Source organism: Gopherus evgoodei, chromosome 1, assembly GCF_007399415.2.
Source record: "Gopherus evgoodei ecotype Sinaloan lineage chromosome 1, rGopEvg1_v1.p, whole genome shotgun sequence".
In the NCBI taxonomy this organism is placed as follows: Eukaryota; Metazoa; Chordata; order Testudines; family Testudinidae; genus Gopherus; species Gopherus evgoodei.
This window is the reverse complement of record NC_044322.1, coordinates 231,606,002-231,629,068: the sequence shown is the minus strand read 5'-3', so window position 1 is coordinate 231,629,068 and position 23,067 is coordinate 231,606,002. Positions and strand designations below refer to the sequence as shown.

The window sequence follows — 23,067 nt, the reverse complement described above, 5'->3', positions numbered from 1 at the left end:
TTGATTACCAGCGCTGGATCACCAGTGCTGGATCCTCTACACCCGAGACAAAACGGGAGTACGGCCAGCGCTGCAAACAGGGAGTTGCAGCGCTGGTGGTGCCCTGCAGATGTGTACACCTCCTAAGTTGCAGCGCTGTAACTCCCTCACCAGCGCTGCAACTTTCTGATGTAGACAAGCCCCCAGTTATGCTGGCCCGCCCTGAATATATTTGGACATTGGACTATAACCTATATCTGAAAAAACTCTTTGCAACTACAAAGCTCACCATCTCTGCTATGAATCTGAACCTCAATGAACTGAACTCAGTCTGTATGTATACTGATCTTTTAACCCTACTCTCTCGTTTTGTAATAAATTTTAGTTTATTTAATAAGAATTGGATGTAGCGTTCATTTGGGTAAGATCTGAAACATTCATTAACCAGGGAGGTAATGTGTCCGATCCTTTGGGATTAGTAGAACCTTTACTTTTATGATGATTTTTCAAAATCTTATTTCATCATATATTTGATTTGGGTACCTGGATGGCGGCCTGAGGCTGGATCACTTTAAGGCAGGGATTCCCAAACTTGGTTCGTGGCTTGTTCAGAGTAAGCCTCCAGCAGCCCATGAGATGCTTTGTTTACCTGAGCGTCCGTAGGTACGGCCGCCCGCAGCTCCCATTGGCTGGGAATGGTGAACCACGGCCACTGGGAGCTGCAAGTGGCCGTACCTGCGGATGCTCAGGTAAACAAAGCATCTCATGGCCTGCCAGGGGCTTACCCTAAACAAGCCGTGAACCAAGTTTGGGAACCCCTGCTTAAGGGAACTGTGTTTTTTGGACTTCTGAATAATCAGTGAGGTAATAAAGAAGCTGTTTTATGCTAAGTACTGCAATATCCACCAGCTTTGGGGAGATTGTCTGCCCCATTCTGTGCAGTTCACCCTATTTGAGTGACCACAGCTGGCCCGCAATGGGATCCCGGTCACACAGATAAGGACAAGAAATATGTGTGTGAGGTGATGCAAGAGGGCAGTGTTTCATGGAAAATGACAAATGTCTGGCTAAAAGATCTCATCCTCATTTTGCCAGGGGAAAGGCAAAAGATCCAACCTCTGGGATTTACTTTGAGAACAGAAGTAGAGGCCCTTTTAATGGAAACAGTAGCCCAGAGACGATTAAAAGTTAAATGTATGTTTTACTATTCAAGAGACTCAGTCAATTTTCTTGTGGGGGAGGAGGGACTTTGGGGTGTTTGACATTTGTAGGATATAGGAGAGCGTTACCAGCTTGGAAGACTATTGGCTTGGGAGGAGGTGAAAGAAGGGTTGGCATCTAGGATGGGAGGGGGGCCGGAGAGCATGGTGCTAGAGATGCCTAGAAGGGAATTGGCAATTGAGAATGCTGCAACAGGCAAAGGAAAATATAGGCTAAATATTAAAGTACATTTCCTAATAATAAGACCTAAAAGATTGTGGAAGTCCCATCACCAGAATAATTTTAAAAACACAGTAGGAACAATCCTGTTCTGGATGGTTAAGCAGATAACTGCGTGTTTTCAAACTCTAAATTTCCACTGTTTTAAAGGTATGGATGTTGTTCAGGATATTAATGATCTAAAAGTAACTAGGTCTGTTTCTCCATAACCTTGCACCTTTTGTTTCCATAAAAACTTAGGCAACGTAAGTGTAAAATGCTGCTTTTCTGATATGGTTGCATTTTACATTTGCTTTACATTATACAAAGTAAGACAGGGAAGAGTACACACAGAGGAAGTGGAGAATCAAGCCCATTGTCTCTACAGAGAGGTTAGAAAAGGATTCTAGCTTTACTCTTGATCAAATTATAAACAAAGGTATGTAAAAATACCTCTGAGTTCAGTGGAAGTTGTGAGCACGTAGCTGTGACTAGAATTTGGCCCTATATCTCTTTGGATCAGTGGGTAGTAAAAAGAATTATAACAGGACGTTTAGTCGACACTGTTATCAAAAGCTGCTGAGACATTCGCCAAAAATAGTTCAAAATCTCCAAAGGGAAACCCCCAAGAAATAAGCTGAGGGAGGTATTTCACTAAATACGGCTGCTGCCTCTTTCTCCACCAACATGAGTGATGCAGGTTATTTAGCTCCTTATTACTTTTTCAGTATCTGCTATTACAAACTATCCTTTACAAGAGTATATTTTATGTACTGCTTGGACCCTCCCTCTCCTCTCTGCACTGGTTTATAGTGACCTCTCCTCTTTCTGCAGCGCCCAGCTGCCAGAAGAACAGTACAACAGCAAAGGAAGATGAAAGAAGAGCAAAGCACCAAAGGGACAAACCAGGCACCTGTATCCACTGCCACCCAAGCAGGTCTTTGATCCTCGTTATCTGAAGTGTAGTTCCTGCCACTGTATCCTTTGGTTTCATTGAAGTGCTGCTGACTGATGTTTAGGCGAGCAGGACTGGGCACATGAGATAACATCTTAGTGGATACAGACATCTTTTTGTCTGAATTAGATGTCAAACCTGTACTTTCTGAAGTCAATTCCATCTCCTTAGCAAAATGGTCATCCAAAGGTAGAGACCTTGCCCATGAACGTGTGATTGGTTTGGTATTTGGGATCAAGCCACTTGTACTGTGGCTATGACTACCATTTGCTACCAAGCCCTGGCTAGTGGTAGAAGGTGGATACTGGAGTAGAAGAGACCTCAGTGTGACATTATTGTGTCGGCATTTTTCTGAATCAGCAGTCCTGGAGCTGTTTTGCCTTTCCCATTTGTTAAAAGAGGAACGGGTATTTGGATCCTTATAAGACAATTTTTCAAAAACAAGAAGATCCGGATCAATTCCTGTTAAAGGGGGAAAAAAAACATTAAATACACATCTGAAAGTGTAAAGCATAGCAATACTGTGCATTTTCAGTTCATCTATCAAATGTTGGAATGAAAGAGAGGAAATAAAATATACACATACATCTAAGTAAATGCAATTTACAAGTTAGTTTATAACTGTTGTAGACAAAGAAAAATCCCCTAAGACACTTTTACCATGCGTACCTGTGCTTCAAATGAAATAAGGTGATGTTCACCCCTCATCTTAACATAATGACTGAACCGACATGATAGTCAATTACCCCATCTCTGGCCTGTTTCAGCCTGTGTGTGCATAATACATTGTTACCTGTTGTGATGTTGTACAAAATGACATTGGTTCTAGCCCTCAATATGCAGCTTTCCAAGGCTGGACAATAAATGTGCAGGCAATTAATGTTCTCATGGATAGTTTCAAGGTAGAAAACTGCCAGGTTACAGGAAACTATAATGAGAAAAGAGTAAAACAGAGTTTGTGTGGACATGATGACCCAGGCACATTGCCTTTCATTTCTATTGCTTAACATCAAACGAGTTCTGATAAAGGACAGTTACACAGCACTTTTAAACCAGAACATTTTACAAACTTTTATTAAACCTCACAGCGCCCTGTGTGGTAAGTACTATAAGAATTTTTAATTCTCATTTTACAATTGGGCAAGCGGACAGAGAAAAAGCTGAGTTATCTGCATTGCAGATCATTCTCATGGTTCACAGAACAATAGGTATGCCACAGTCCAGTGGTATTACAAGCTTATCCGCACATCTCCTTCCATTGTGTCTCAACCTTGTTCTGAACTGTCCACCTCTACGGATGAGATGGTTCTGGACCTCTAAAGCTGCCAGCAGGGGTGACTTTGAGATGGTAGCTGTTGTGACATGGATGACTGTCCATTAGGAATTAGTCTGAGACCACCTACTCATTTCACACAGGTTATTAAAAAGCTGTCAGATAGCAATTCCTTCTGGTCACTCCAGAGGTGGACTGCATTCAAGCATGAGGCGTACCCCCTTAACTATCCCCTAAACCAGCCATCATCTTTTGGTTTTTTGACAGTGCAATATTGTATTTTTGGGGGAGGGTGGGGGAAACAATAAGTGTGTACCTGTTAAGTGTATACAACTCCAGGTCTGATACACTATCATTTAGATTTCAGATCTATCAGCCAAAAAAAAAGTTCATGGACAAAATAATAAAAAGTACTTAGATATCTTAGCAGCACAAATCCCATTGCCTTGAGACTTGGGCTTCTAAGTACCAAAGCCACTTTTGAACATGAAACTTAGGCTTTTAAGTCATTTAAGCACTCCTGAAAATTTTGCCCCACGTGCTTGTCTAATACTAATGCTGAAATACTTTCCATTAAATTAGTCAGGTGCAGTTCAGAACACTGGCAGGATTTCCTGTGAGACTATCTTATAGTTCAAAAGCAAAACATCTTGTCCAAAGTTAATTTTCCTTCACTGCATTGATTTACTTACCATCAGTAAGATTACTGTTAGCTTTTGTTATCATCATCATCATAGTTTCTTTACCTCATCTCCTCTTCCCCTGTCACAAACTAAACTAAACTGAGCTAAACAGGGCTACTTGCATTCAGGGCCCAGGAACGGGGCCAGAGTCTATAGCAAAGAAGCTATGACTGAAATTAAAAATTAAAAGGGGTATCTTCTGCTACTAATTCTGGCTGTTAGCAGAGCATATGAGAAAATGCTGACCATATTTTTGAATTTGAATTGGACCATTTGTTTTTGTAGTGTGCTTTCCAGATTACATGCTTATGGTATGTGTCAGCATAGCTATGCTTGGAACACGTGCAGCAATAGAGCTGAGCACTTGATACAAAAACATTTCTGGAATGATTCTGTAGTTTTTGATGTTAAAGAATGTGATTTTAATTACAGTGCAGGTATATTCTTTACAGCAAGAACAAAAATCTTTAATATTATACTGAATCCATACAGAATAATTCAAAAACAAACAGCATGTAATAAATGTATTACATTACTGTGTTGTTTATATCAACAATCACCCCAGTGCTTTGTCCAACAGGGAACTAGCTTTTGGAATAATTTTGTTAATACCATTTCCATGGATAATCATGGAAAAATCACAACTTCTCTCCCCCCCATGTATTTACACTCTCACAAAGCATTTTCAGTTATCTACAGTGGAAAAAGAGGAAGATATTTGTTGTTGAAATATACCAAAACCAGCCTTTTAATATTTTCTCTGGTTATTTTATAATTTTTTTTCATTTAGTAGCCTACATACTACATCAGAATAACACAATCAAAATACTACTTGGAAATAGGCTCGTCAATATAGACAAGCAAAGTTAGTGCAATAAAAGAGGTGATTTTTTAAAAAAATAAGTATTTCTGAGTTTCAGGATATGCACTTGATTTGTCTATGATAAACCTAAAAACACCAGCTTTCAAAATGAAGTAATTAATTACAAACAACATATTACAGCAAAAATAGACCAGACTTTGGGTTTTAAACCGAAACTTTCTTTGCCCAACTGGAACCAACACAGAAAAATCAATAAACAACAGATGAGTATCTTTAAAATGATAATAAAAATTCTGTCAAAGGGAGGTATGATCAGGTCTCAAAAACAGAAAATAATTAGCAAGTTTTCCTTGTCTGAGGTCATTCTTCATAATCTATATCTAAATCTAGTCAACTGTCATCAGCCTCCAATGAGTTATCAGACTGATGAAAGCTTGTGGTTAGCATACATTTGTTCTTTAATAAAAGACAGGTGCAAGGAAATATAAACACTGTCATTATGAAAACAACAGAAAACATTCTGTGTGAAGGACAGAAGGATAATTCTACAGGCTTCATAGAAAATTCTGACTCTGTTTTGTTCCAGTCTTTAAATAAGATTCAAACACATACTAGACCTGGTGCATAAATACCACAGTGTTACATAGCCATCTTCAGTCACTCTATAAATATTTTCATCCATTCCCTGAGTGCTCTAGGCATCATTATGGGTCATGTATAGAAAACGGTTTTCTCCATGTGTAAAAGAACTTAAGATTCACTGACTATTTGTAAGACTGACTACACAGAAAACTGCTCTCAGCACCAATAAGCCTTTTCATTTTCTCTTTCAGTTTTAATAAATAGTAAGCAAACATCATGAAAATGGCTTTTCAAATATTTGTGGTAGTATAATGGCTAATACAATATTTGATCACTAGTGGACATTAGTAATCTACATCACAAGAGTTAATGTACAATATGCTTGGCAGTTTATGCTCAATAGAAGTTCAAGACTGAAAGATCAGGTATATAGAGGTAAAGTGAACACCATGGGTATTTTGGGAAGCTGGAACCAATGCAGGCTTGCAAAACATATTTGCAGTTACACGGTATCTTTACAAATTCTAATAATCTTGGAGTACAAACTTTGTATAGAGTCATTGTTTAAAAACTAGAAGTGTTATATTTTTGTTCATGTTGATAATCTTACCTTAGATACAACTGTGCTCTTCAGTTTTCACTAATTACAGAAGCAATCTGTACCCTTACCCTCAGAGGCAGGTGTACATTATTAAGAGCACTAATATGGCCTATGATGATGGCATGTCTTGTTTCTTTTAGTACTATTATGCATCAAATACTCTGCAGTTTTCCTGGTTAAAGTATGTCTTATTTAAGAACACAAAATACCTGCAAATAGGAATGCTAAATGGACATATTATTTCAAAGCAAAGACCTACTCCCCAAAATCTTACATTCACACTTCTTATGTATGGAAGATTTTCAGGAGCCAATGTGGGCATCTGTTTTTATCTCAAAATTTTCTTTTAAAAGCACCTTTGTTTTTACGTATTATTCAGCATGTGCAAATTTCACTACATTCTTTCATTGAAGGTCACAAAAAGAAGTCTATGTTCATTTGAAAAGAATGAATATTAGAGTCTATATACCCTTTAACATGTATGTTTGTTTTATGCTTAAAGTAAGTGAAGCTTGTTTGAATGGGCTTACTAATTAATTTGCCCCAATCATAATTCTTGGTAAGGATGAGGATTCTTTGGTAGAGAAACAACAAATATTGCAAGACCATGCTATAGTAATGTTTTTCCTTACCTTAGAGAGTTAGCAGGCAACTTTAAGTTAGTTTGTTCTAATTATTTTAGCTTTTTCATCTTGTAATTTTAATGCTTGTTAAACCTACTGTTTTTGAGAGTCCTGGAAACAAAAGCAAGTTCATACAGCGTGGGCAATGAAGGAGTACATTTCCCTGTGTCACTTTTGCCAATGTCCATAAAACTCTGTTTTGAATGGTCCAAAGGTGTTTTTGTTTTTGAACCTCCATTTCCATTCAGTCCTTGCCTGTTCGATGAGATTGCCAATTGTAATGGTTGTTCGTAATGGTCATTTTGGTGGTGGATCTGTCTACTGGCAACTAGAGTGTTTTTTAAGCTTATTTCAGACAGTAAATTGAAGTGCCATCAATAGATAAACTCTTGTTTATAACATAACAGAACCTTATTTGAACCTGTGACTGTGTTGTAATGTTCCATGTGCCATTGCCAATCTTCCTCAGAAATCTAATACAAATTTTGTATCTTTTAGTGGAAATTTCTTAGGCGAGACATACAAAATGCAAGCAAAGAATATAGAATGTTTTTTTAATCTGGGATAAAATCTTCCGACATTTATATCAAACTATTTAGTCATTGTATTGTACACAGATCAACTCCTCCCCAAATGCCCCTTGCTGATATCCAAACCCTCTCAATTTATGATGCAGGCACTTAATTTTTCTCACAGATGCCTACCCCCAGTAGGTCATCCAAAATATTCTCAAAAGTTAAACTAGGAGGCTTTGCTTTTACTATTGCTATGCAATTTTTCCAGTATCTGCTTTGATCCTCTTCAAGGCTAATATTCCAACAAAGCATCCTGCCCTATTAATGCCAAATGCAGAAACCCTAACTGAATCTTTAGCTTTCTGCAATTGCACAGAGAAGCAGTACAGTCATCATGTGGTTTGAGGCTAAGAATCAAAAGCTCCTGAGTTCTAATTCCACCTCTAATATTGTCTTTTTATATATCTTTGGCAAGTCAAATAACAGCTCTGAGTCTGTTTCATAATTTGTAAAATGTTAGGACCAGGTCCCCATTGTTCTAGGTGCTCTATAAACACAGAATAAAAAAGATGGTCCCGGCCTCAAGGAGTTTACAGTCTTGTTAACTTACTTCAAATGAAGGCCTGATTCTGCCATCCCTACTTAGGTTTAGTAGTAACTTACTTTGAGTGTAGTCCTATTGAAATCAGTAGTACTACTTAGGGAGTAATGGTCTTGTCAGCCTGATTCCTGGTGACAGAATACTCCCAAGGATGTTGTGGGTCTCCTTTACTTAAACAGTAGTGTTGTTGGCACATTGTTCCCAAGAAACCAGTGTTGTAATGGAAATCTAGAGTTCTTCCATTTCATTAACCTTTAAATAAATACATATTCCTCTATTGTTCAGGAGAGACAGACCCTACTCTTAGTCTTATCTAAGAATGTCAGCATTCTAGTTTGCTCTTCCAAAGAGTTCAAGTAGCCAAGTTCACTTTTATAAGGAGAAAGGTGGGAGATAGGAGGGAAATAGTTTAGATGTGTCCTTCCTTTCTATCCTGAAAATACTGCCAAATTTTTGCATTCTTACTGTTTGGAATAATGATTAAATGATGTATAAACAGCCTAAAATTAACTTTCTTCATGTGTGGTAATATATTTTTAATATAGACTGTATAGGCTATATACACAGAAGCAGATAATAAACACTTACCACTCTTCAGAAGGCAGCAGGTCCGGCTGCATTGCTCGGCTGTGACTTCTGTGTAAATCTTCAGCACCTGGGCTCCCCTCTTCTGAGATTCCTCCAGATCAATCAGAAGACCCGGGAAGCGTCGGATCCAGCAGTTTTTGTAAAAAGTAGTGGGTGAACAAAGAGAATCTGACTTCCACGCCAAACCCAGAACAAACAGCACTTCTGCTACTGCCACCAACAGAAACATCTCCTCAATGTGATCGGCTTAGTAAGCGCCTGTTCTCCAGCCTGAAGCACTGGGGACTAGCCAACATTTTGAGAGAGAATCTCTTGAGAAGTGGCAACACTGCCAGGAAAAGGAACTAGTTTCTTTTAAGCTGTTCCCATGATCCTGCTTGACTAAGCCATTTTCTGACTTACATGTTGTAGGGCTTTTTTGTTGTTTTTTTTCCTTTTCTCTCAAGATGAGTCCCTGGGAGACTGTTGAAATTCTTAATGTCTCTTTCATGAATTTCTGTTCTTCTGCACCCCAGATACACTCTGCCCTTAATCATTCAGAAAAGTGATCCTGAGCCAGCCTTGCTTGTCCCGTTAAACCAAACTACTGCAGACAGCTTTAATGTGTGAATAAACACAGAATAACAGTGATCCTAGCAGAATCACACCAGTTCTCTCTCTGGAAAAAGCAAATATTTGAGTCATTTGAGAGCAGAGAGGTCTCCCACCTGGTTCAGGTTCATTGTTACACTTAGTATAGAAGAAAGGGATTGGTTTAGTCTCCTGATATGTTTTGAATGAATTAGTGGCCACACGTATATTTCATTTCCTTATTAGCTACAGATTACGTATCTAAGTTATTTCTGCTGCATAACAATCAAATATGGGAAGATCTCACTCCCTTCATTTCTTCAAAAAGCATTTTATTTTATTTGTTTAGATCCAATAACAATGGGCAATGACTGGAGGAGGGGGCATCCTGCACATATCATCAGATGGACTGAATAGTTAATTGGTCTTTTCCGTCTCTAAGTTCCACAAGACTAAGAATTCAGTTTGTATGGATTTTTCTGCTTATGCTTGATCTTGTAGAAGGTCTGACATTATACATGCTCACCTTTTAACAGGGAGCAGCTGGAGTCAGTGCAGTTCTTCATGTACCTGCCCTGCAAACATTAACCCCTGCTTTTTAAACATCTGCTCTGCTCCATGATTTCCTCCTTTGTGTGTTTGTGTGTGTGTGTGTGTGTGTGTGTAAGTGTAAGAGAGAGAGAGAGAGAGAAACAGAAAGACGGGGTATTTCTACACTACGGGATTATTCTGATTTTACATAAACTGGTTTTTTAAAACAGATTGTATAAAGTTGAGTGCACGTGGCCACACTAAGCACATTATTTCAGCGGTGTGCGTCCATGTACCAAGGCTAGCATCGATTTCCGGAGTGTTGCACTGTGGGTAGCTATCCCGTAGCTATTCCATAGTTCCCGCAGTCTCCCCCGCCCATTGGAATTCTGGGTTGAGATCCCAATGCAAAAACAGTGTTGTGGGTGATTCTGGGTAAATGTCGTCACTCAATCCTTCCTCCGTGAAAGCAATGGCAGACAATCATTTCACGCCCTTTTTCCCTGGATTGCCCTGGCAGACGCCATAGCATGGCAACCATGCAGCCCGTTTAGCCTTTTGTCACTGTCAACATATGTGTACTGGATGCTGCTGACAGACGCGGTACGGCAGTGCTACACAGCAGTATTCATTTGCCTTTGCAAGGTTAAAGAGACGATTACCAGCTATAGCACTGTCTGCAACTGGAAATTGATGATGACGTTTATCAGTCATTTTGCACCGTTTGCAATTAGAAATTGGCAGTGAAGGTTATCAGTCCTTTTGTACCATCTGCTGCTTTCATGGGTGCTCCTGCTTGGCCTCGCTGAGGTCAGCCGGGGGCGCATGGACAAAAATGGGAATGACTCCCCAGGTCATTCCCTTCTTTATGTTTTGTCTAAAAATAGAGTCAGTCCTGCCTAGAATATGGGGCAAGTGTACTAGAAAACCAGAGAGCACAGCCGCTCCGGGTCAGAGCCCCAGAGATCCTGCAGAAATGATGATGCCATTCTAGGGGGTGCCTCTGCAACAACCCCACCCATTGCTTCCCTCGTTTCCCAACCCTCCTGGGCTACCGTGGCAGTGTCCCCCCCCCATTTGTGTGATGAAGTAATAAAGAATGCAGGAATAAGAAACACTGACATTTTAGTGAGATAAAATGAGGGGGAGGCAGCCTCCCGCTGCTATGATAGTCCAGGCAGTACAGAATCTTCATTAGACATGAAAGGGGGGGGCTGATGGAGCTCAGCCCCCAGTTGCTATGATGAAGATGGTTTTCAATCCTTTTGCACCGTCTGCCGGGAATGAGCAGTAGTCATTCCCATTGTTGCCCAGGTGCCCCTGGCCGACCTCACCGAGGCCAGCCAGGAGCACTCATGGGATGATGAGGACGGTTTTCCACCATTTAGCACTGTCTGCCATCAGGAAAGGAAGGGGAGGGGATGCTGCTGTTCAGCGCCACAGCACCGCATCTACCAGCAACATGCAGTAGACATACAGTGACACTGAAAAAAGGCGAGAAACGATTTTTTTTCCCTTTTCTTTCACGGGGGGGAGGGGGGTAAATTGACGAGATATACTCTGAACCACCCGGGACAATGTTTTTGACCCTTCAGGCATTGGGAGCTCAGCCAAGAATGCAAATGCTTTTCGGAGACTGCGGGGACTGTGAGGTAGCTGGAGTCCTCAGTCCCCCCTCCCTCCCTCCATGAGCGTCCATTTGATTCTTTGGCTTTCCGTTACACTTGTCACGCAGCACTGTGCTGAGTCCCTGCTGTGGACTCTGTATCATAGTGTCATGGTATAACCCCCCACTCTGAACCTTAGCGTCCAAAAGATGGGGTACCAGCATGAATTCCTCTAAGCTCAATTACCAGCTTAGTACTTGTAGCGCTGCCACCAACCAGGAATTCCAGTGCCTGGTACACTCTGGTCCCCTCAAAACCTTGCCTGGGGACCCTCAAGACCCAGTCCCTCTGGATCTTAACACAAGGAAAGTAAACCATTTCCCTCACCGTTGCCTCTCCCAGGCTTCCCCTCCCTGGGTTACCCTGGAAGATTACTGTGATTCAAACTCCTTGAATCTTAAACAGAGAGGAAAAACCACCTTCCCCTCTCCTTCTCAATCCCCCTCCCAGGCTCTCCCTGAGAGAGAAAGTAATCCTAACACAGAGAGAAAATTAACCTCTCTCTCCCACTTCCCTCCTTTCTCCCCACCAATTCCCTGGTGGATCCAGACCCAGTCCCCTGAGGTCTCACCAGAATAAAAAAAAACAATCAGGTTCTTAAACAAGAAAAGCTTTTAATTAAAGAAAGAAAAAACAGTAAAAATTATCTTTGTAAATTTAAGATGGAATATGTTACAGGGTCTTTCAGCTATAGACACTGGGAATACCCTCCCAGCCTAAGTATACAAGTACAAATTAAAATCCTTTCAGCAAAATACAAATTTGAACTCCTTCCAGCCAAATACACATTTGCAAATAAAGAAGACAAACATAAGCCTAACTCACCTTATCTACCTAGTACTTACTATTCTGGGCACATAAGAGACTGTACCAGAGAGATTGGAGAGAAACCTGATTGCACGTCTGATCCCTCTGAGCCCCCAGAGTGAACAACAACCAAAAACTAACAGCACACACAAAAAATTCCCTCCCTCAAGATTTGAAAGTATCCTGTCCCCTGATTGGTCCTCTGGTCAGGTGACAGCCAGGCTCACTGAACTTGTTAACCCTTTACAGGCAAAAGAGACGAAGTACTTCTGTTCTATTAACCCTTAACTATCTGTTTATGACACATAGCCTGGAGATTTTTTCAAATGCTTTGGCATTTCGTCTTCTGTAACGGAGCTCTGATAGAACAGATTTGTCTCCTCATACAGCAATCAGATCCAGTATCTCCTGTATGGTCCATGCTGGAGCTCTTTTTGGATTTGGGACTGCATCATCACCCGTGCTGATCAGAGCTCCACGCTGGGCAAACAGGAAATGAAATTCAAAAGTTTGCGGGGCTTTTCCTATCTACCTAGCCAGTGCATCTGAGTTCAGATTGCTTTCCAGAGCGGTCACAATGATGCACTGTGGGATACTGCCCGGAGGCCAATACTGTCGAATTGCGGCCACACTAACCCTAATCCAACATGGCAATACCAATTTCAGCGCTACTCCCCTTGTCGGGGAGGAGTACAGAAATCGGTTTTAAGAGCCCTTTATATCGATACAAAGGGCTTCGTTGTGTGGACGGGTGCAGGGTTAATTTGGTTTAACACTGCTAAATTCGGTTTAAACGTGTAGTGTAGACCAGGACAGAGACAGAGACAGCCCTGTTAAAAGCTTAAAGATGTTACAATACACCAGTTAGTTTATAATCAGTGGACTGTATGTGCAGATTTGAAGGATGTCAGTAGAAAAGCAATAATTTTCTATTAATATGTATATTATAAGAGGATGCAATTTTTCAGCAAAGATAGCACCAAGAAAATTCCTCTGGTTGCACCTAAAAACATCAAAGTGATATGCACATAACTGAATTTTTCTTGTGAACTACACATTGACGTTGAGTATTCTTTTCAACATCAGGCCTTGATCTTGCAAGTAGGTCAGTGCAGGTGCACTCTTATGTCCGTACAGAGCTCCTTTAAAGTTAATGGAGCTTAGCACAGTTCTACTCACATGAATCCAATGGCAGGACGGGAGCCATAATTACTGAATACCTTTATTACCTACAGTCACAAGGATTCCAAACAGATATCTGTGTGTGCTCAATTTTTTGTACATCCTAAACTAATCATTTACCTAACCCCATGTAACACTCAGTGTTGGGAGTATATACTCTGAAATAACTCTTGCACCAATTTTCCAGTTTTAGCCAGACATCTCTTGATTTTGGACAATCTCAGAAGTGGCGAATGTCCCTCCACCATGGCATTCCCTCCAGCATTTTATTGTGAATTTTGAGCCTGTTTTGTTTTACAGGACTGGCATGTACAATTATTGAGTCCTATTTTTTTCCCCACTGCTGTTTTCTCCATGAAGGGAAATGAACCATTTGAGGAAGACTGCAGCAAGTGGGATGAACTGGGTTCAAAACAAATTATTCATATTCTTCCCTCATTACAATGAATAGAACTTTACTCTCAATTGAAATAAATAGGGTTATTTGTAGAATAAGATACTTCTCCACATCAGGAAGGGAGTCAGAATTAGACCCATCACAGTTATTGTAACAGTAAATTGACTTGCAGAAACCCTTGTTCTACTACTTCAACTCTTCAGTACTTTCTTGTCTTACACATTTGCTGCACTGCACAGCAGTTGATGTACAATCAACCATTTTTTACACTTTTCATAAAAGGAATTAGTAGCTAAGGCCCAAATCCTATAACTCCTTCCGTGTGAATGGAGCCCAGTAACCAATCAGAGCCTCTGTGACTTCACTGTGGCTCTGTACATTACAGGGTTCAGGGCTGGGGTCTAAACCTGTCTGGAGGTTGAAGTGTCACTCAGACCTGGCAATGACTAATTTTCATGCATCACACTTTCAATAAGGTGAAAAATGCTAAAGTACTATCACTTTTGTTCAGCCTGTAACTAAATGCTAAACAGAGCACAGTTCCAAAGCAGACTACTCATGAGAATAATAAGTGTTTGCCGCATTGGGCCCCATGTGTGTAACAAAGAGAAGCTTTCAGCATATAAATATTCAATTTCAATGTGCACTTTCAATACCTTTTCAGCCTGCTAAAGTATAGGTGCTACCACAGTTTTTTCATCTCATTACCTTTGTATAATTTTTCTGCATTTCTGCAGTATGCTCCTTTCAGGCTACAGTAACAGCATCCATTTTCCTTTGCATTAATTTTAATTCCACTCTCCTCCCTCATTCTGGATAAATAAAGCAAGAATAGCTGCAAGGAATCCTCACCCTTTTTTTTTTCTTTAAAGAAATGTAAATGGATTTTACCATCCAAAGTATCTAAAGCTACTCTGGACAATTCCCAACGAATCAAACACTTTACTTGCCTATTAAATTGCAGCTTTGTTACCACTTTTTGCATCATTTAATAATGACTTTGCTATGAGGAGATGCATGAATAGATTTTTAAATGATAAATGAATATGGATATTCCGAAAATCTCACAAGCAGCAGATATCATTGTCTTACCTGCAGAAAGTCTGGTTGTTCCATGTTCTCTAGGGGGAAGGATGTAGGGCTGTTTTCTGGAAGCAAAAAGAGCCTGGTCAGTGTCAGATCTGATCCTCCTGTCTTCAATAGTATTTCATAGATCTTTCTTCTAATATTTACTCTTAGGAAACAAACTGGCAATTGTTTATTTTCTTTGAGATTATGGTCCTCTATAATCCTGCTGTGCAGAGAGATTTGTAAAAATAGCAACAACAAAGGGGGAGAATGCTCTTTGTAACAATACAATATAAATGGAAATCGCTACCTGAATTTTCTACTTGCATGCAGGGATAATGGCACAACTCAAGAGCTTCCTAGAGAAGATGGCTCTTATGCATTAACTCTTTTTATGCCAAACCCAAGCAAAAAAGGAAAATAAACTTTGCTACTATTAGAGTTCCACATGCTGATGTAGCTGTTTGTTTGAATCTAAAGTGTGGTGTTCTGACATCAATTGTACTTTAGTATTGGAGAGGGGACTGAAATGTGTGAAATAAGAATGCATTTGCAGATGAGAATAAAAAAAGTAAATACCTCAGTCCTACAATCAGGTCTATGTGGATAGACCCTTATAGCCATCTGGAGCCCTGGAGAAGACAATGGCCCAGTGGTCTGCTTGCAGGATCTGTGTTAAAAGTTTTTGCATATCTCATTGCTCTGGAATGTGTTTGTCTTTGCTTTCCCTTAGTGCAACAGTGACATTGACACTTAATTTGTTGCCAGGTCTTCTGTAAGTTTATGGAGCTGAAATATATATTAGCGTTGAAGTGAGTTAACTATGTCCTTAAATAGTAGGGAGGAGTCCAAGTTGTAAAGCTCAGAACTAAACTTCCTCAAAGTTTGGAGGGAGAGCTGGTCAAAAACTGGAATTTCAATTTCACAGCAAAATCTACCTTTGCTGATTTTTTGGTGGGTTTGAGTATTTTGTTTGTTTTGTGGTTGTTCTGAATTGGAATAAAAAGCTAACATTTCAAAGCTTCCTGTGAAACAAAAGTTCCAAAATAATTTAAATTCAGGACAGCTGAATCATTTCGTTTCAATAATTTTTAATTGTATCATTGACACTGTGTGAAATGTATTTTTTCAATAACGTTGAAATACTTTGTTCAATATTTAATATATTATAAAAGTCAAAACTTAATTAATCAAAACCAGAAGGTTGAAACAAAACATTTTACCTTATCTAAATGAACCATTTAGACTTTTTCCCATTGAAAATGTTATTGAAATCAACACATTCCTGTGAAACATTTTGATTTTGATGATATTGATGGAAAACTCTTCAGTTGAAAATTTTTTGACCTAGCTTTCTGTGAAGGTGTTAGTACACACAGGTTTGGGTTCGGCCCAGCATACAGAGACTATTCAGTCACAAATCTTGGAACTGGATTCAAACTTCCTCAAGGGAAGTGGGTGATCAGACTCCAGCAGGGGCAGCGCTATGTATTTTCAGCAAAGAGTCCTGTGGCACCTTATAGACTAACAGACGAAAGCTCATGCTCCAGTACATCTGTTAGTCTATAAGGTGCCACAGGACTCTTTGCTACTTTTACAGATCCAGACTAACATGGCTACCTCATGTATTTTGCCACCACAAGCACTGCAGGCAGGCAGGCGGCTTTCGGTGGCATGCCTGTAGGAGGTCCGCTGGTAACGCGGATTCAGCACCATGCCTGCCACCCTCACAGCGACTGTCAGGCCGCTCCCCGCCCCAGGCATGGGCTTGGTGTGCTGGTGCCTGGAGCCGCCCCTGGACTCCAGGGTTTTCGTTCAGACACATCTCAGCTAAATAGTAGAATTAGGTGAAATGCTGAAGTTTCTGTTTATGGGGTTTCCTGTGAACCTTTCCTTCAGCATTGTTCTAACTGTGGGAGGGAGGAGGGGAGGTGTGCACACCTTGAGAGTCCATCTGAGTTTCAGAGTCAAATGAACCCTGACAAACCTTGAAGTCAAAGCCCATCAAGTCTTAACGGGTTTTGTGTTAAAACGATGCATAACCAGCTTCACATCGGAAACTGTAAATTTGTCTAGATTCACTTTAAATTGAGCCTAAATTCATTGTATGGGGGCACGAACTTTAGCAAATCTACTAACGAATGCACTGGAGTTTGTACCAGAACCTAGAACTTTTATCACAAAACCTGCAACCACATTCCTCAGAAAGTTGCCCACAGTTCAGATGGTTTACTGAATGTCCTCCTTCTCCAGTTATCATGTGCTGAAACACAACTTGTCCTGTCTGCACTAAGACTTTAAAATGTGTTAACCATCCTGTTTTTAAACCACACCATTTATCCTACTCTAGACAGACCTATAGACCAAGCAAGAGAACCCCAGCCTAGCCTGGGATGTATCTGTGACTGCCACTAAACCAAAGTGCCTACTAACCTGTGATTCCCTATGCAGGAGCAGACAGAGACAGTGCTCTACCTGCCTGATCCCAATTCAGGATTTGTTAGAAAACCCTTTTCACCTGAATCAGTCACAAACTGGAGTCTTTTGCATAATATATACCACAGATTGAGAGTCAAGGCTGTGATTCAAGCACAGATGCTTCCTTTCTACTCTCCAGTGACTGAACGTTCTCATGATCCATAGAAAATACTTACCAAGTCAAGAACAGTTGGCATGTTTTTGCCTTCAGAAAAAGCCACCTGAGAACACTAATAAGTACAAATAAAGAATGAAGCAAAGACAGGGTCAAGTGCTTGGTAACAAATAAGAAAGTCAATGTGTTTGTCTTCCCTGTCGCATTCTTTTCAAGCGTGTGCTATACAACAAATTTCATTACAGGCCAAAGAACATATTAAATGGCCTATCCAAAGGCAGATAAAATAAGCTGAAAATAATGGGAATGAAATGTAACCGACTGCTTAAAAATGTGTTTTTTTAATAACATAATGTTTAGAGAACTCTGTAAGAAGCGTTTGTTTGGCTGGGAATTTGAGGAGGGGATTATCCTTGTTTAGCAGCCCATCCTTCAAGAACCATAAAGCCTGTAGTTGAAATAAAATCTGCTCCACTCAGCTTCTCTCAGAAAAGACATGGCCTTGTGCAATTCTGATCTTTTTAAGGCTGAAATACTGAAGTGTGCATCCTGTATTCCAGAAATGCCCGTTTTGTATCATATGACAAGCAAAATGCTAAGCAGGGGCAGCAATTGACTCATCATTTCCAACAGACTTTAAATCACTGGGTCTAATTCCTCCCTAGGAATTACTGGCAGTAGAATTATACTAGGGAAGAATGTAGCTCTAACTTTTTATGGTGGAGACACTATGAAAATTGCATGTATTTAAAATTCTCTCTCATCGAGTTCTGCTCACATCTTAGATTATTAACATCAAAAGAACTTTTAAAATCTAATTTACTTTTACCCGTGTGCGTTGCTTGTTTATTTGTTACATTGCCTTTACCTTAGGCAGTGATATTAGACTGGCAAAATTTATGTTCTGTTTATAATAATTCACTTTCTGGTTCACACGTAGTAGCACAGTGCTGTTGTGTTCAGATTGCTAAGATCCAAGGTTTATTTAAATAAATAAATAAAATGTCAATTTTCCCTTGTGGTTAGGGCGCTGGATTGCTACTCAGGAGATCTGAGTTCATTTTCCTGCTATGCCACAGATTCAATGCATGAGCTTGGCTAAGTCACTTAGTCTCTTTTGTGCCTCAGCTCCTCATCTGAAAAAATGGGAATAATTATACTTTTCCTTCACACCCTTTGTATGTCATGTCTGTTTAGATTTTAAGCCCATTAGCCCTTTACAACCCCCAGCTACAGAGACTTCAACTCATGCTATAGAGGCTTATGTTTTCAGCTCTGGAGAGCCCTGGTTCAGTGCCTGCTGTTAGCCAAGGTGATAGCTGTCCTGGCCCCTGAGTGAGGACTTGTCTGGGATTCAAAGCAGCATGGGCCTCAGATGCTTGGGACAAACTTCCTCTGCCTTTGGGTTCCCAGATGAAGTATGTAACCCACTCATCACAGTACGTGTTAAATGTCCCCCTCTGTACCCAGCGCACAGAGGATGTCAATATGTTACCGTTCTCAGCTATATAGTCTGTCTCTTTAGCTTAAGCTGCAGAGACTGATGTTTTTAGCTCTAGAGATCCCTGATTCAGTCCTCAGCATGCTGGCCAAGGCAGCAGCTGTCAAACAGCTGCATACTACTATTAAAATACAGTTGTGATGCAGATACCCCTTGGGAAAGGGTCCCCTGTTCTTTGCAAACAATTCTTACCTCAGACCTGACAAACTCACTACACCAAGCACGTGTCATACAGGGTATTTAGCCATAAATAGTAACATATAAGGTAACTACAGAAAGCTTGTAACTTGTCAAGATTCATAATCATTGTGAGAGGTATGTAATATTTAAGGAAAAAATTACTTATATTCAAAGCATACTTTAAGGACATAAGGTAAAAATTAGTCACCAGAGGATCATGTCTCTCTGTGATGGCCCATTTGGGCAGGGGGGAGTTGTCACTCCACCCTTTTTAGCTGGTGATGCAGTGCAAGGCTTAATTGTTTAGCCTTGCACAATACTAAACCAGGGAACTTCATGCTGGGGGCAGTAGGTAACAAGGTGACTCTTAGTACTGGGTACCCCAAGAACTAGCACACCAAGGAACTCCTATTTCCTTGGGGCATTGCTCTGAAGTGCTGAGCACCTGCAGTTTCCATTGACTTCAAGAGGCATTTAGGAGGGTTAGTAATTAGCTAGCACTGTTGCAAGGCCCTCCACATTGTAATTTGCCATGTTCTGAAATGGTTTAGGCTAATATTTTGTGGCCACTGTGTATGGGGCATGACTATTCAATTACTTGAGAGAGCCTGGGGCCAAGGGAAAGTTTTTCCCTCACCAGCAGTACTGACACAATTGGTTTACCCAATATGGCTTTGAAAACTGACTCTTGTAAACCTGTTAAGTACACAGAAATTTTCCCTATGTAAACAGAGCATGTATGGGAAAGGAAAGGAAAGCTGGTGGGAGAAGTGTTAGCAATTTTAGAACCCCATGTAAGCAAAATCAAAGTGAAAGCACATGTTGGAGATTCCCTCCCACTCCACCTGGCAAAGTACCTTCTGATGCAACAGAACATGAAATAATCAAAATGCAAATGCTACTATGAATATTTTTGTTTAAACTTTATGTTCAGATTTTGAGCATTTGCTATAGGTGATTTAAATCTCTAAGTCTGTTGGAGTATTAGAACAGGGAAAGAGGAGAGGATTTTGCTGAGCTCACAATGTATTTTCTATTCCAAGCAAAATCTTGTGACTTATTCTAAATGTGCGATTTTAGTCTGTCTATTCTTGCAGCTAGCTTCTACTCACTTGTAGCATTGAGCAAGGACAATGACTGATGATATAAAATGGAGACAAACACGCACCTCTGCTACTATGTTCTACTGAAACCCTGGGGTAATTTACAACATTGGATTGTTTGTCTGTGAGTTTTTTTAAGGCAATAACAAGCCAAACAAGAACCATCCTTCCTTGCATGTGAATGTGAATGTGACCTGTTTGTTTGTTTTTTAACTGATGGCTCAACTAGCAAAAGTAGGTGGGAGCTGTGTGGCATTCAGTGCTCAAGAGATTTTAAATAGACTTTGGGGTTTTTTGCTTTGTCACGTCCCCTGAAGTCAAAGATCACCAGTTCCTGATCTCTGGTAAGTCTCACTGTGCACTTTGCTGGGGTTATCACAGCCACCATGGTATATGACTGGAGCAAAGAGCCCCTTTGCAGATTATCTGACAATACATAAAAATAAAAATAAAATAAAAATAAAAACATTCCCATACGTGAGCAGCACCAACAGCCAGGATGGTGGAACAAACCAGGATATCCAGAACAGACTTAATAAAGCCAGGAACACCTTCAAGAGCTTAAATACACTCTGGAAATCATCAAAATACAACACCAATACCAAACTCAGGATCTATCAGAGCTGCGTACTTCCAACACTACTTTATAGTGCAGAATGCCAGGGAATGACAAAGTATGACATGTCTGAATTGTATTCATTCCATACTACCTGCCTCAGAAAAATTCTCCGTATATTTTTACCCAAAACAATATCAAACTGTTAGGTAAATAAAGCAAGTCCTCACTCACCTCTCCAGCACCCGAGTTCGTGCGGAGTTGGTATGGGGCACACAATTCTGTCAGAGACCAGACACCAATGCGTTGATCAACGGGCTCACACTATCCTTAGCTCTAAAAGCTTTAGATTAAGTGTGGCCCCTTTATTAGGGGTGAGCATCAATATTTATACACAGAAGTAAACAAAGTGATTAACAAAAGATAATGGTCATGCATAATCAATCAAGATTTTACAGGAAAAGCAAGTTAACAAGTAAATGCATAGAGATAAAGGCTAATGGCTACTTGAGAAAGGGGGTGTCATGAGTAGTTTGCAGGTCAGTGTTTTGTTCAAAAGGGTTCAGGAAGGATTATGCAGAGACAGCCAGTCTGGGTGTGTTTTGGCTCCCCAAAGTTCGCCAAAAGTTTAGACCCAACAAAACCAAGACCTATTCACATGGTGAATCCAAGAAGATATGAGCACCATCATTACCAGGCGGTGCTGGAGATGGTTTCGCCATGTGCTTCAGATGGAAACTGATTCCATCACCAGAATAGCAATAAGATGAGACAAGCAAAAACAAAGTCACCTGAAAACAACATGGTTAAGAACTGTGGAGGCTGAGCTGAAAAACCTGGGGAACAGCTAAGGAACCATTGAAAGAAACAGGCAGGAGTGGAGGAGCTTTTGTCACTGCCTTAAATGCCAGAGGCATAATGAGTACTGACTGACTGACTGAGACATTTGGGGAGGAAAAATAGGGGCATGCCTTTAATTCTATTGCAATACTTTGGACTAGGAAAGTTTTTGGAAGGGACAAAGTGGGTAGTGGGGGGGCTCCCGGGCTATTTAAAGAACCAGGCTCCCCTGTTTCTACTGAGGAAGAAGCAGAAGGTCTCTGGCAGGTATTTAAAGGACCAGGGTAGCAGAGGCAGCTGGAGCTCCAGCCCTTTAAATAACACTGGAGCCCCCCTCCCCCACTACCCTTGGGCTCTGGGGCCTACTTAAAGGGCCCATGGCTCCCCTGCTTCTACCACCCCAGTCCTTTAAATAGCAGCTAGAGCCCTGGGGGAGTGGCAGGGCTCTGGTGGCTATTTAAAGGACTAGGCCAGTAGAGGCAACTGGAGCTCTGGCCCTTTAAATAGCCCCTAGAGCCCCCTGCTAGCCAGGCCTCTGGAGGCTATTTAAAGGGTCCATGGCTCCCCTGCTTCTACCACTCCAGTCCTTTAAATAGTGGCTAGAGCCCTGGGGAAGCAGCAGGGCTCTGGCAGCTATTTAAAGGGCCAGTAGAAGCAGAGGGAGCCCCAAACTTTTTAAACAGCCACCAGAGCCCTGCAGCCCTACTCCTGGGCTCCAGCAATGGGACTCTGGTGGCAATTGAAAGGGCCTGAGGCTCCCAGAAGGGGCTGGAGCCCCAGGCCCTTTAAATTGCCCCCTGGGGAAGCTGGGCCATCCCTTTAGCAACTGGTTCTACATCAGCTTCTAAATTTAACAACCAGTTCTTGTGAATTGGCTCCAGCTCACCACTGCCTGGGATGAAACGGGAAGGCTGGAGCACTGCTGTGAATTACAGCCAGCTGGCCCAAGTGGCAGTATGGTGGCTTAACTACAAGTCCACCCTTCCTCTTCCATCAGCTCAGTTAATCAGGTTTTATAGGAGCCACATAGTGTCAGAGCAGCCAGGTCCCCTTTTCACAGCGAGAAAGAGCAGAGGGTGTTGGACCAGAAACCCCGTCATTTCAAATTGCTTTTAAGGCCGGTTTAAACGCCTCTCAGACCCACTCTGTGCTGCTGAGTTACTTACACCAGGGACGGGCACTGCCAGCTCAGGGCTGACCTTGGCCCGCTGCGGCCTGTGCTGCAGAGGCGGCGCTGGGGGTGGGTGTGCTCCAGCCAGGCGCACAAAGTGGAGAGTGTTTTAAATCCTTTCCCGGCCGGGAGGCAGCGGCAGCTGGTGCCTAGAGACGCTGGTTCCCACCCGGCTGCGCGCTCCAGTGTTGCCTTTTTAGGCCTGCGCCCTGCAGGACGCGGCCAGGCCAGGAGCTGGGGCCGCCGCCCGAGGAACCAT

At 41.3% G+C, this 23,067-nt stretch overlaps 1 protein-coding gene and 1 long non-coding RNA gene across 2 annotated transcripts; both read right to left on the bottom strand.

Moving 5' to 3' along the window:
- Positions 1-898: 898 nt before the first annotated feature.
- MANSC4 (MANSC domain containing 4) lies at positions 899-8,947 on the bottom strand. Its single transcript, XM_030539155.1, has 3 exons — positions 8,643-8,947; positions 3,147-3,281; positions 899-2,815 (listed from the first exon to the last, which is right to left on the bottom strand). The coding sequence occupies exons 1-3, from the start codon at positions 8,869-8,871 to the stop codon at positions 2,136-2,138; spliced, it is 1,044 nt and encodes a 347-aa protein (XP_030395015.1). The 5' UTR covers positions 8,872-8,947; the 3' UTR covers positions 899-2,135.
- Positions 8,948-12,672: 3,725 nt separating this feature from the next.
- LOC115637682 lies at positions 12,673-22,836 on the bottom strand. Its single transcript, XR_003997324.1, has 3 exons — positions 22,804-22,836; positions 14,889-14,944; positions 12,673-12,697 (listed from the first exon to the last, which is right to left on the bottom strand). It is a non-coding gene; the product is annotated as an uncharacterized LOC115637682 (long non-coding RNA).
- Between the last annotated feature and the right edge of the window lie 231 nt (positions 22,837-23,067).

Excerpts from the sequence above, each read along its gene's own strand:
- MANSC4 (XM_030539155.1), bottom strand. The coding sequence starts at position 8,871 with ATGTTTCTGTTGGTGGCAGTAGCAGAAGTGCTGTTTGTTCTGGGTTTG. Across the intron at positions 3,282-8,642 it reads CTGCTGCCTTCTGAAGAGTG|TTTCCTGTAACCTGGCAGTT; the intron begins GTAAGTGTTTAT and ends TTCTCATTATAG. Across the intron at positions 2,816-3,146 it reads TTTGTACAACATCACAACAG|GAATTGATCCGGATCTTCTT; the intron begins GTAACAATGTAT and ends CCCCTTTAACAG.